Source organism: Callithrix jacchus, chromosome 1 (genome assembly GCF_049354715.1).
Source record: "Callithrix jacchus isolate 240 chromosome 1, calJac240_pri, whole genome shotgun sequence".
Lineage (NCBI taxonomy): Eukaryota > Metazoa > Chordata > Mammalia > Primates > Cebidae > Callithrix > Callithrix jacchus.
Genome location: NC_133502.1, coordinates 199,938,868 through 199,953,215, shown reverse-complemented (window position 1 = coordinate 199,953,215; position 14,348 = coordinate 199,938,868). Strand labels below are relative to the sequence as shown.

Sequence of the window (14,348 nt, the reverse complement as noted above, 5' to 3'; positions counted from 1 at the left end):
AGGATGACTGTTTATAAACATTTGGAATTTTATTTAAAAAAAAAAAAAACATCACAACCATGAACATTGTTACAGTTAGAGGCCCTCTTGGTTCTCCACAATGTTACTGAGCATGCTCACAAGGGATTCCCATTGTTAAGTCTTAAACAACCATTTTTAAAAGAAGGAAAAAAAAACTCCGCACACTACCATTTAACTTGTTTTAATGTTTCTTCACAAATGGTGAAAAATACTAAAGTACAGACAAGGAATAATCATAATGTTGTGACCAACATTATAAATATGGAATTATAAATTTAAAACATTTTCTGGTTTAAAAAATAAATCTGGTAGTCAATGCAGCTCTGCGGGGTCTCTGCATCTAATAGGGCCGATCTCTGCGCTCCTGACGGTGCTCGCCTCTGCAAGGCAAAAAGGGCCCTTTGGTTAGAATGGGAAGGGAGAGCCCTTCCTGAGCCCCCAGGTGCCCCTTGCTGACTCCTCCCGAGCACTGTCACAAGCTTCCTAGCACCATGGGGACCTGTTCCATCCAAGCTGGCAGGGGTTGTCCTCTCACTGCCTGTCAGCCCGCAGATGCTTTTCACCAGCACTTACTTATCCATTTTTCCAGGTCCTCCACGTCCTCCTCTTCTTCCTCCCATCTGTTCCATCAAAGGTCCAGGGGGCCCCCCAGGGCCACCTCGTCTTCCTCCACCAAAGCCACCTCGGTCCATGCCCCGGCCACCACGGAAGCCACCTCTGTCTCCTCCACGGCCACCTCTGAACATTCCACCGGGACCACCACGATCCATGAGGCCACCTCTTCCTCCCCGCATGCCACCAGGGCCACCTCTGCCACGATCACCACCTGAGGTGAGAAAAGCAGGGCGACAGCAGTCAGTGGGGCTGCAGAGACGCTGAGGACACACTGGAAGCTGCTCTGCTTCCTTCTCTCACGGCAGAAACGAACCAAACATTTCTCTCAATCTCAGCATCTGGCTGACAATTTAGAAATGACATGACGACAACCCAAGGTTCTTAAGCAGAGGGCAGCTGCCATTTACCAAGCCCAAAGTAAGAAAAGAGGTTTAGCACCAGGAAGCTGAAGGGACACTCATGAAACCTGCACCTACCCGGGGGCGGGAAGGGTGGCGGGAGGAAGCCTTCAGGCTTTGGGGCCTTACACTGGTTGCACTCTGTTCTCCAGGCGAAGTTCTGGTTTCCACAACCCCTGCATACAATTACATCACAGCAGAAATCACCAATTGAACTAAAGAAGATAAGGAAAGGTGGTGTGTGAACAGGTACACACTCACTATCAAGAGGATCTCTGTACACCCAGGCTTTAAGGCACAGCCTCAAGCAGCCATGTACCCACAGGACAGGTCAAATCAATCTTCAGAAGGCTATGAAGCATCCAGGGAATGGCTGGTTAGTGACCCCTGGACCTCTGTCCAGGGTCATCATTCTGTTCCCCTGGACAGAGCCATGTGCTCTAGAGTGGGGATGGGGTGCGGGAAGGGTGGCTTCACTCGAAGGATATCAATTTGCCAAGACAAGTACATACGGATTGGGACACTGCCAGTCTCCAGCTCGGTGCTGGACATTTCCTCCGCCGGAGGGGTTCCCTCGGGAACCCCGGGGTCCTCTGGGAGGGAAGCCTCCTCTATCTCCTCCACGGCCTCCCATGCGACCCATGGGTCCCCCAGGACCTCCTGGGCCTCCTGGACCTACCACAAGAAACAGCAAGTCATTTCTCTGTAGCACCGGATTTGCTATGGGAAATAAAAATCATTAAGTAAACCCACAGATACCAGTGTTGTCATTTCCCCATCACCCATCCCATGTTTCCGTGTGGCTCAGGCATCAGCCCCTTCCCTGTAAGAAGCGGGTTCCGTGCTCTACAGAAACAGAGCTCCCACAATTTTTTTTTCCTTTTGAGACGGAGTCTTGCTCTGTCGCCCAGGCTGGAGTGTAGTGGTGTGATTTCAGCTCACTGCAACATCCGCCTCCAGGGTTCATGAAATTCTCCTGCCTCAGCCTCACAAGTAGCTGGGATTATAGGCATGTGCCACCATACCTCGCTAATTTTTGTATTTTTAGTAGAGATGAAATTTCACCATGTTGGTCAGGTCTTGTGTCTAACTCCCCTCACCTCAGGTGATCTGCCTGTCTTGGCCTCCCAAAGTGCTGGGATTATAGGCATGAGCCACTGTGCCTGGCTGAGCTCCCCAATTCTGTACGGGGTAGGGGTAGGCATGTCTATACAGACACAACCAAAGCAGAATAAAGGGCAGCCTGGAGTTGATAGGCAGAATGGCTCCCAGCCTCCCACGTTCTCCTCTTCCTTTTATTCCCACCAACATTCACTGTTAGCTCTCAAACTCTACATACAACTTTAGTCTTTCTAATGGGAACATCTTCACTCTAGTAATCAAGTTTCTCAAGGGCATGAAGTGTACTGAAAACCTCTTAATGCAACATAGAAGCTCAGACAGAGTACCTCCACGGAGTGGTGGTGGCATCCCTCTGCCCTCACGGGGTGGCATACCGCCTCGCATACTGTTCATTGGAGGCTTCTTCCGAGCAAGAGAGACTTTAAGTTTGCTCCCTTGAAAGTCTTTACCTGGAACAAGACAACAGAACATCAATGAATGCCCCATAATTGTTGTTTACCAACTCCACGACATCAAATGACTAACCCCAGATGAATCAGGTCTGCCCCTCCTGTATTCTCTAAGATCTTTACTGGCAAGGCCAGAAAAAGGATTTTTTGAGATGGGAGTCTTGCTCTGTTGCCAGGGCTGGAGTACTGTGGCACAGCTCACTGCAGCTTCAATCTCCCAGGCTCAAACAGTCCTCCCAAGTAGCTGGGACTACAGACACACACCACCACGCCCGGCTAATTTTATAAAATTTCTTGCAGAGGTAGTGTCTCATTATATTGCCCAGGCTGGTGGACTCCTTGGCTCAAGCAGTCCTCCTGTTTTGGCCTCCTAAAATGGTAGGCTTATAGGCAAGAGCCATCATGTCTGGCCAAAAAAGGCCACACTTAGGATACTCAAAAACCTCCACTGCCCTCAGCCTGGCCAACATGGCAAACCTTGTCTCTACTAAAAATAAAAAGTTAGCTGGGTATGGTGATGTGTGTCTGTGGTCTACCAGCTATATGAGTGGCTGATGCACAAGATTCATTTGAACCTGTGAGGCGGAGGTTGTAGGAGAAGACTATCCAGAAAAAAAAAAAGGCAAAAAACACTCTACTCTAAGGAGAAAAGTAAGCTGGAGGGGGCTGACTGCATGGCCAAGAAAAGAGAGCCAAGACTTGTTATTTGACACTTTCCTTGACATAGGGTCTTGTTCTGTTGCCCAGGCTGAGGGCAGTGGTGTGATCTCAGCTCACTATAGCTTCAAACTCTGTGGGCTCAAGTGATCCTCCCACCTCAGCCTCCTGAACAGCTAATTTTTGTAGAGACAGGGTTTTGCCATGTTGCCCAGGCTGGTCTTGAGCCCCCAGACTCAAATGATCCACCTGGGTTGGCCCCCTGAAGTGCTGGGATTACAGGTGCAAGCCACTGGACCTGGCCAAGTCATTCAATGCTTTCAAGTTGGTTTTGTCAGAAGCGACACCCCAGCATTAATGTCAAGGCCTTATATATGTATTTATCTATACGCAAAATGTACACTGGCTAAGATGCTTTCTTGAGATGGAGACTTGCTCTGTCGCCCAGGCTGGAGTGCAGTGGTACAATCTAGCTCACTGCAACCTCCACCTCCAGGTCAAGCAATTCTCCTGCCTCAGCTTTCCAAGTAGTTGGGACTACAGGTATGTGCCACCACTCCTGGCTTATTTTTGTATTTTTAGTAGAGATGGGGTTTAATTATGTTGACCAGGCTGGCATCAAACCCCCGATCTTGTGATCCACCAGCCTCAGCCTCTCAAAAATCTTGGGATTACAGGCATGAGCCACCGTGCCTGGCCTAAAACCCTCTTGAAGGGTTTCTCTATCTTCTGATAATCCATGCTTAGAGAAGTGTTTGCCACTTTAACCAAGGTGGATTTGTAATACTAATTCCCGAAAATAAAGGGATCTCCCCGAATCCAGGGTCAATGACTGGGTTCTAGAACTACTGAAGGGAGACTGGCAATCCACTCCCCCCAGGAACAGATGGAAGGTCTTCTTGCGCCTATGGTTCTCAATTTCCTCCCTCTGGCCATACCACATAGGCAGGGAGATGAAGAATGCCAGTGAGTACATCCTACCGTCAAACCACTCCACGGCAGCCTTGGCAGTAGGTGGGTCTTCATAGGATACTGTGGCATCGCCTTTGGGCTTTCCTGTTTCCTTGTCCAGGTAGATGTGGATCATGGGTTGCCCAGTTCTCTTGTTCATCTAGACACAGAAAAGCACAGTTAGGTGTGACTACAATATACTACTTGGGAGAAAAAAATCCAGGCAAAATCCAGGAAAAGCACCAATTTTTCACATGTAGTAAGTTACTAGAATGTCACTGTTTCTCTAAGTTTTTCAGAATTTTAAGCTATTTCTCCTCTACCCCTGCTGTGTTTTATCATAAAAACCAAAGCAGACTCAATGTTACAAAGAAAGCTAACAGGACAGGCCACATTCCTTCCTTAGCCATCTTCTCCTGGTGCCTGTTCAGCTGCCCTAGCACTTTCTGTGCCCAGACAGGTACCTAGTGAGCACGGCTACCTCGCAGGGGTAGTCAGGCCTTTGATGCCACCATATAACACATGACTGGCATAAAGAAAATTACCCATAAACCATCAAGTACAGTGTACAGGCTGTTAGTAAATTACAGGGATTCTTAGCTAGTCTAACACAGCCACTACTTCCTCCAGTTAGAAATAGTTTTTCAGCTGAAGATCAGATGTGGTTGACTTGAATTCAGGAGCCACCTTGTGCAAGAATCTATCTTCATGTGTACTTTTTTGCATTAAATATGCACACGATCCATTTAGTCTGTAATTGTTTATATATCCAGTAACACTTGAGAACAATTTATAGGGCTTAAAAAATTGTAACAGGATATACGTCTGGATGCCTCTGACTTAAAGGAAATAAAGCAAAATTGCGGTATGAATAATGTGGAAATGCATGTTCTTGTGTGAGAGAGGGTCTTACTCTTGTCTGGGGTGGTCTCAAAATTCCTGGGCTTCAAGCAATCTTTGGGATCCTCCTGCCATAGCTTACCAAAGTGCTGGGATTACACCTGTGAGCCAATGTACCTAGCCTGGAAATGTATTTTAACATCTTTATTTTCAAAATTTTGATGGTAAATACTACTTTCTTAACCAGGATAAGCATTTTATTTTTGGGGTGATTGTGGTATCTGCACACACACATACCTACAAGTAGGGAGAAATCGCCTTATGTAAGATTTACTAAAATACCAAAATCAACTCTTTTTTTTTTTTTTTGAGACAGTTTTCCCTTGTGGCCCAGGTTGGCGTGCAATGGAGCAATCTCAGCTCACTGCAACCTCCGCATCCTGGGTTCAAGCGATTCTCCTGCCTCAGCCTTCCAAGTAGCTGGGATCATAGGCATGCGCCACCATGCCAGACTAATTTTGTATTTTTAGTAGAGATTGGGTTTCTCCATGTTGGCCAGACTGGTCTCGAACTTCTGACCTCAGGTGATCTGCCCACCTTGGCCTCTCAAATGATGATATTACAGGCATGAGCCACTGCATGTGGCCAAATCAACTGTATTTCTATACAACTGTTAACAATCAGTGTCATTTAACGAAGACCTTTAACCACACCAACCTGAAAATAAAACTAATACCTAGAAGTAAAACTGATAAAATTTGCAAGACCTTTAAGAAAAGCAAGTCTCTATTATAGACTAAACAGGCTTCGCGTGGTGGCTCACACCTGTAATCCCAGCACTTTGGGAGGCAGTGGTGGGTGGATAACTTGAGGTAAGAATTTCAAGACCAGCCTGGCCAACCTGGTGAAACCACGTCTCTACTCAAAATACAAAAATTAGGAAGGCATGGTGGTAGGCACCTGTGACTCCAGTTACTTGGGAAGATGAGGCAAGAAGACCCGGGAGGCAGAGGTTAGAGGGCCGAGATTGCGCCACTGCACTCCAGCCTGAGTGACAGAGTGAGACTCTATCTTGAAGTAAAATAAATAATAAAATAAATGGAGATATAAAATTTTTATGGGGAAAAAGGATTATTCGGTATTACAAAAATGCCAATTCTCCTGAAATTGCTTCATAGATTCAGTAAACATCCAATTGGAGTTTTAAGGTTTTGAAGTTTACAGGGTTCATATACTGACTCAAAAATTTATACAGAAGAGCAACAGCTAAAAAACAGTCAAAATCCCTGAGGAATAGTATGCACTACTAGCTATTAAGAATTAGCATAAAGACGCAATAATTTGAGGTTGGGCACAGTGGTTCACGCTTGTAATCCCAACACTTTGGGAGGATGAGGCGGGAGAATCATCACTTCAACCTGCAAGACTGAGGCTGAGCAAGATTCTGTCCCCAGGGTTTGGGGAGAGAAGGCCTGGTATGGTGGCTCATGCTTGTAATCCCAGCACTTCAGGGAGGCCAAGCTGGGCAGATCACCTGAAGTCAGGAGTTCAAGACCAGCCTGACCAACATGGTGATACCCCATCTCTACTAAAAAGACAAAATTAGCCAGATGTAGTGGCGCAGGCCTGTAATCCCAGCTACTTGGGAGGCTGAGGCAGGAGAATTGCTTGAACCTGGGAAACAGAGGTTGCAATGAGATGGTGCCAGTGCACTCCAGCCTGGGCAACAAGAGTGAAACTCCGTTTCAAAAAGTCTCGGGGGCGGGGCCAAAAAGGCTTTTTTTTTTTTCCTTAAGGAACAAACCATAAGATATCCAGAAAGAAGTCAGGCAAAAGCAACCTTAAAAAACTACTCTCAACATCAATTCAATCTCTTTAAAATGCTCTGTGGTTTGAAATTCTGCCAGATGACCTGGTTATGCTTTTACTGACCTTAACAACCCCACACTGCTTAAAGAAGTCTGCCAGATCATCTAGAGTCACATTATCATTTAATCCTTGTACATAAATTGCACTGTTGTCAGAATCTTCATCTGGATCTACAGGTGGGCCTTCCAGAGAAAACAAGATAGAAGGAGTTATTATCATGTATCTACAGGGGTTTCTTAATTACCTGGTCACTATTGCCCAAGGGTATTCATCATAAATCTAAGAAAACTACCAAGCATACTAAGAAGAATTAAGAATGCTATGGAACTTTTGGTTTACTCTGCTTAAGGCAATTATGAGTAGATGCTCACAATAAAGGATACCCCAAACTGTCCCTGACAGCAAGAAAATCACACTGGTCTATCAGGCTGCTGAACTCTAAGTATGCATTTACTTCTGTTACTAATTAATAAAGCCCAGTATTAAGTTCGAGAATTCAAAATTACCTAGATCAAGATCTGGTCCTTCGTCCATGGGTCCTGCCAACCAGGAAAGATCATATAAAATATTATTAGTGCACGTCTTGCAAGCTACAAACCTTACAAACACACATAGCTATCTACTATACCACCATTTGATGGGGATTGATTAAATTCAAAATGACCCGCACTGCTAAAATGGAGCAGTGCCTCTTTAACGTTTGTGAAAGGTTTGCTAGGGTTTGCTTTTTTCTTTGCTGGTTTGCTTCTAAACCATTAACCAAATACACTCTCAATGCTTATGTGCCAAATCAGTGTTAAATTTAAGTCAAAATATTTCCTCCAAATAAACCAAATTTAAAAATTTATTCTCCCCCATATTACAGAAGCAGTTACTCAATACTTCAAGTTACCCTTTGTTTTGTAACCATAGGTTAACCTTATTACCCCTAAGACAATGCCGGCAGTACCCATTAGTCTCTTTTGTATAGATCATTTTTAAACCGCTTATGAAACTAATAAAAAAATTATAGTTTTCTAAAAACTGACTTCATTTTTTTTTTAAACACTATCTATGGTAATACTCAAAAACTTACCACCAGGCTTATTGAAGCCACCTCGCTCTCCAGCGCTGCTGGGGGGATAAACGAAGAAATGAAGGCCTTTCCCTTTAAAAGCCAGTACCGCTCTGAGCCTTGGGGGGGCTCTTGGGGAAGAAGGGCACTGGCTAAACACATCTCCAAACAATGCATCTCTCTCATCTTGTCACTATGCCTTTCTTCAGGGCAGCTTGCTCAAATTTCCTCAATATACAACCTTGCTTGTCTGATTGTACACACCAGTGTGATTGGTTCCTTTCATTTCGGGGGCTGGTATTAATAGTGCAATACTTGGCAAATTAGGAAGAAAAAAACAGATCCCAAACACCCACCCCATCAGGTGAAAAACCGGAAGAGCTTGGTATAGAGGGGAGGAGCAAGTGGGGGTTAACTGCTGTGATAAACCTTTCCATGTTCATAAAGGTGCACCCTCAACCTCTCCCAAAGGAGAGCCAAATGAGGCCCTGGTCTTCCTAACAAGTCACAGTAAAATAAAGCAGGAAACAACCACATTAAATTCCTACAACACACATCAGAGGACGCATCCAGCCAATCTTCAGCATAAAGCCATACATCTCAGGGAACTAACAGATTTAACAATCGCTGTGAAAGGAGAATTTACAACAAATACCAAGGCTCAACGGACTGGGGGTGCAACTTTATAGACATTATCAGTTAGAATAATGACTACGGGCATGTAAAATTACTTATTTTTAGGAGGGGAGGGGGAAATATGAATTGGACTTTTTGGGTTAGATTTTGTTTTCTTCAGAATTAAATAAAGGCAGCTCCCCAGTGGGAGGCCCTGAGTTTTTTCTAACCAGTATTGCACCTTTAATACCTGAATATACAATTTCAAGCTGTTGCATGCAGCTTTGTTTCCTTTTAAAAGTACACACCATAAAATGTTCTCTCTCTTTAAACACAAAAGTTTACACTTTAATGTTACACAATTCTAGAGTATTATACCTCCTCTGGTTCATTACCAAACAACAAGTATGCAGTTACCAAAGTTACAGAAGGATTCCATTTATACAATGAATACATTTTGTTAAAAATATTCTATGTATATTTTTCCTCTCCATATGGACACCGTGTCTAGTCCCACTTTTCATTATGCTGCCGGCTGAGTACTGAGTACGGGTACTTTTTAAGTATTGAAGTGTATACAAGGCTCTCACTTTGTAACCTGTAGCATATAAATGCGACAAAGCATGTTAAAAAGTTTCCACGTTTAACAGCCAATGAAAATATCAAAATACTGAGGCAATGAAAAAGGGCATGTTAACAACATTGAGTGCCTTACCTGCAGAAGACACTGAAAACCATCACCACACCACAATAAAAAGGGGGGACGAGGGAAATGCCCCTGTTCTATCCCCACAGGATCCGACAGACTACTTCACAGTCTGCTGCAAAACCTATGGGGAAAGCCATGGTCTCTTCTACAGCTCTGAGAGAGACTTCTCAAATGGAAAGAGGGGCCCCCTCTACTAGCAAAGTCTAGCACAATTACTAGGATTATATCTTCTGGATATTTAAATAAACTTGAAATTGTTTTAGCAATTTAAAAATACTAGGAATTCTAGGTGATTTGAGACGTGATGATAGTACTTTCAAGTGTCTACGTCTATTTTAAAACATCCAAAAAGAAGTGAAACCTTTATAATAGAATATTTTCCAAATCACAAGATTGATTTTACTTTATATCAAATCATCAATAAATTTTTGCATGTTATCAAATGACTTTCTTCCAATAAAGATTTCACTAAAGACTTTCTTAAAGTTATGCAGAATATGCAAAACAGTATCTCTGAGTGTAAAGAGTACGTGCTAGTATGAAAGTTAAAGGTCAACTTTACTTAATTTTGAGGTTCATTCTATTTTTTAAAAATGCTATTTAATTTTTCCTAGAATAATGGCATACCAAATGTAAATATCTAACATTCTGCATAACTTTTTTTTTTTAAAACTAGTTTATTAGGGACAGAACACACACAGAACTAAGCCTTCTGGATTATGTTAACCACCAATACAGCTCACCTTCATCAAAGTACAGATACCAGTTAGGGAAAAGGGAATGGGAGAAGGGAGGGGAAGGGCAGGCAGAGGCAGCAGGGTAATGTCATTGATCTAAACAAAGTTTTCTAAACCAGATTGTGCCATCAATCAAAATGGTCAAACCGATTTAGACTTTCAAAATCTCCAGTAGGGAGTAAGCCTATAATTATATACATTACTCTGCAAAATGCTACTGGATTTTTCTGTGTTCCATCCAAACTCTATGTATCAGGTGCACCTCAGGCTATACTTTAACGATTATGGAACCAAGATCTTCATTATTATGTTCAACAATTCTGAGTATAAACAGAAATTGGGGACAAACATTGTGGAAAATAGCTGCATTCCTTTTCTGCAGTATATACACCAGGATTTCAAGACAACCACTTAAAGGCAATTAGTTAAAAACTTAGGGTCATTAGAAGGGTTGTGTGTGTTCCATCCCAAATCTATTACCCACAGAGGCTTCTCACCTCTGGAAACCATGAAGGGAACTGAAAGCTCTGGTTTCAAAACCGTTCTTTGTTCTCCCCGACCCAACAAAGTATACTGGCAGGGAAAGAAAATAAACTGCCACTTAATAATGCCACAAAGATGACATTTCCATGTTTTAGAAGATGGCTTGAGCTCAACAGATTGTCCATGGAAATGCAGAAATTAATTTCTTATGTCTTTCAGTCCCTTCTTTCCATTGAAAATCCTATGGATGAAACAAAATTAGGTAAAAGGAGAAAAGGTTTGCTCTTACCCCATTCCACCGCGTCCTCCTCCCCGCCCACCTCTGCTCATGCCTCCACGATCAAATCCCCCTCTTCCCCTGCCCCGGTTATCAGGGCCACTCATGCTCCGGTTCTCTCCTGGTCCGGAAAATCCTCCAGACTCCTGCCCATAAACACCCATGCTACTGGGGTGGTCCTGTCGGAATGAACCTGAGGAAAGAGTCACATCTGTAAGCCAGGGACCAGCATTCACACCACTGCCTGATGTACTTTTTCCTGGAATCACAAAACCCTCAATTGCAAGGCACTAACTAAGGTGCCACCTTCTTTACATCATGATAAAGCACCCCTTAATTGTAGGCTCTTTTAAGTTCAATGAAAACTGCTGGTTCATCATGGCTGAAATAACCTTATATAGTTAGAAAAGCCCTCTGGCTAACATATAGTTTATAGGGTTCTGTATCCTAAGATGTCTCCAAAAGCAGCTTCTTTTGAACTATACTGAAGAAATGAAAACAGAGCCGGGGGGGGCTGAGCTCCATAAAGCAACACACTACTCCTTTCATTTGTTAAGATATCCCCATAGATGGAATGTAATTTAAAAAGAGCAACAATCCTGGTACAAACTAAATTCTGAAAATAATTTTATGTTTTTGGTTACCTCTCTCCACACAAAAGAACTGTAAATATTCTGTGAGAATATTTTTCCCCTTTCCCTTTTCTATTTTTTTTTTAAATCTTGATTTATTTTTAAAAAGGGTGTCTCACTGTGTTGCCCAGGCTGGTCTCAAACTCCTGGCCTCAAGTGATTCTCCCACTTTGGCCTCCCATCAAGTGCTGGGATTACAGGTGTGAGCCACCGTGCCTGGCCTTTTACCCCACACTAATGGATATAAAAAAACAGCAACCAAAAAACAGCTTTTACTTGACTATCAAAATTGTAGTAGCCTGCAATAGCTGCCTGCTCACTTTACATTAATGACTGACAGGCCAGACAATATTGGAATTACTCACTGCATACAACCTCCCCAAAGACAGCAGGGCTAGCAGTCTAAAACATTTTTTTCTGATCAATTACAGTTATCTCATCTTTTTTGGCAAGGTGTACTAAAAACAATTAAATTGGAAAAAAGCACTAAAATCTTTAGCTGTTAGAATGTCATGCCCTAAAGATGCATCCTGGATTCCAAAAGCAAACTATGGTACAGTATCCTCGTTTGCAAACTCCAAATATGGCTGGGCGCAGTGGCTCATGCCTATAATTCCAACGCTATGGGAAGCTGAGGCGGACAGATCACCTGAGGTCAAGAGGTCAAGACCAGCCTGACCAACATGGTGAAACCCCGTCTCTACAAAAATTCACTGGGCATGGTGGTGGGCACCTATAATCCCAGCTACTCAGGAGGCTGAGGCAGGAAAATAACTTAAACCAGGAGGCAGAGGTTGCAGTGAGCCAAGATTGCACCACTGCACTCCAGCCTTGGTGCCAAGAGTGAAATTCTATCTCAAAAACAAAAACAAAACCAAAAAAATCCACAAAAAACTCCAAACATTATCATTCTTATTTGGTTTTGTCTCTTAGCAACTCACTCTGCTGCCCGTAGCTGCTGCTCTGTTGGCTATATTGACTTGGAGCCTGGCTGTAGGATCCAGTTTGGGGTGGGTAACTAGTGGGAGGCTGCTGCCCATAGCTGCTTTGTTGACCATAGCTACTCTGCTGTCCATAGCTGCTCGGTTGCCCATAGGTGTTCTGCTGAGAGTAACTGCTTTGATCATAACTAGTCGGCTGTGTAGAGGAATAGCTGAAAGAAAGAAAGAAAAAAAAGCTTTTTAGAAAGGAGAGGTGGCTTGTTATTTCAAATCCCCTAAATAAGAGAGACACACAGAGCATGTGTGACACAGACATCCATAAAACAGCAGTTACTTTCTACACATCAACAATTTGAATTTCAAATCAGCAAATATTTTTGTATTCAGAACAATGAGAAGGGGAATCATTTTAACAATCATCTGTACAACCCTTAAAGAGTTTCCTCTTAATCTCTACCACCATTTAAAACAATGTCATTTTCAACTATATTCAAGGCAAATATGGGAGTTTAGATACTTCCTGTATTAATGCACATATGCACTTGGGGAAGGCTGACCCAGTGAAATGAGGACTGAGAAAATCTAGAGAGAGTGAAGTGAGACATTTAGTTCCAAGCCTGCCAGCCAATAATCTCGAGTTAACAATCCTGAAGGGTTAAGGGTATGGAACACAAAAATAGTAGTTTTTCTCCTGAAGATCTATTTTTGCTACTTTCAATCTTTCAGGCATACCTGAGTATAAAATCTAAGTATTAATAAAGAACAGATAAGGAAACTTCAGAATGAAGGTACTGTATGAAAGATAAATATTAAAATTTTTACGTCAATTACATGAGAGAAACTAATCAGATACATTCTTTCACAGAAATAAAACTTGAAAAGAACGGTGGCTCACGTCTGTAATCCCAACACTTTGGGAGGCAGGAATGCGCAGATCATCTGAGGTTAGGAGTTTGAGACCAGCCTGGCAAACATGGTGAAACCCTGTCTCTACTAAAAAATGCAAAAATTAGTTGGGTATGGTGGCATGTGCCTGTAGTCTCAGCTACTCAGGAAGCTGAAGCAAGTGATTTGTTTACACCTGGGAGGCAGAGTTGCAGTGAGCTGAGATTGCGCCACTGCACTCCAGCCTGGGTGGCAGAGCAAGACTCTGTCTCAAAAAATATATGTATAATAATAATAAAATAAAATTACGCTGGCCACAGTGGCTCATGCCTGTAATCCCAGCATTTTGGGAGGCTGAGGTGGGTGAATCATCTGAGGTTGGGAGTTTGAGACCAGCTTGACCAACAAAGAGAAACTCCTTCTCTACTAAAAACACAAAATTAGCCGGGAGTGGTGGCACATGCCTATAAACCCAGCTATTCTGGAGCCTGAGACAGGAGAATTGCTGGAACACAGGAGGTGGAGGCTGTGGTTAGACGAGATCATGCCACTGGACTCCAGCTTGGGCAACAAGAGCGAGACTCCGTCTCAAAACCAAAAAAAAAAACAAAAACAACCACAAACTCGTATTAAGCTTGACAAATCATGATGATAAACAGTAAGAACATATATTTTTAAGTCTGATTAAACTAGGCCAGGAAGTTCAAGGCAACAGTGAGTTATCACTGTGTCACTGTAGCCCCGCCTCAACATGAGGGAGACTGTCTCCAAACATAAATAAACTAAGGTTCTAACACACCACATCTCTCACCACAACCACAGCTTTATGAATTCAATAGTCTCTCACTGTGTACCTATCTAACTTGCCAGATTAACTGCTCTCAACATAATAGGTACGAACCTGCTCTGTGGAAGAAGAGTTGTAAGCCCTGCCCACTTTTGCTCCAAGCCATATGGAGAAAAACCCAGTCAATTCTACTTGATCCTAAACCTGTTCATGTCTGTTTTAAAAAGAAAAAAATGGAGTAAGTGGAAAACAAAAAAAACCAAACCAAAACCCTGCTACTTGTAGCAAAATTAAGTTTCAGGGAAC

General features: G+C 43.0%; 1 protein-coding gene across 21 annotated transcripts in view; it reads right to left on the bottom strand.

Moving 5' to 3' along the window:
• Positions 1-4: 4 nt before the first annotated feature.
• The window catches only part of EWSR1 (EWS RNA binding protein 1), a 32,022-nt gene continuing 17,678 nt past the window's right edge, over positions 5-14,348 (bottom strand). For 6 of the 21 annotated variants that reach the window (XM_035268470.3, XM_035268482.3, XM_035268504.3 and 3 more), the window contains 11 exons: positions 12,371-12,582; positions 10,810-10,990; positions 7,998-8,035; positions 7,429-7,461; positions 6,986-7,104; positions 4,244-4,373; positions 2,483-2,605; positions 1,547-1,709; positions 1,113-1,210; positions 595-847; positions 5-401 (listed from right to left, as the gene is read on the bottom strand). In XM_035268470.3, coding sequence (XP_035124361.1) covers positions 362-401; positions 595-847; positions 1,113-1,210; positions 1,547-1,709; positions 2,483-2,605; positions 4,244-4,373; positions 6,986-7,104; positions 7,429-7,461; positions 7,998-8,035; positions 10,810-10,990; positions 12,371-12,582 — 1,390 coding nt within the window. In that variant the 3' untranslated portion in view covers positions 5-361. Of the gene's footprint in view, positions 402-594; positions 848-1,112; positions 1,211-1,546; positions 1,710-2,482; positions 2,606-4,243; positions 4,374-6,985; positions 7,105-7,428; positions 7,462-7,997; positions 8,036-8,917; positions 9,190-10,534; positions 10,611-10,668; positions 10,991-12,370; positions 12,583-14,348 lie in introns of those variants that run through there. The other 15 variants (XM_035268474.3, XM_035268489.3, XM_035268512.3 and 12 more) reach the window with 6 other exon arrangements.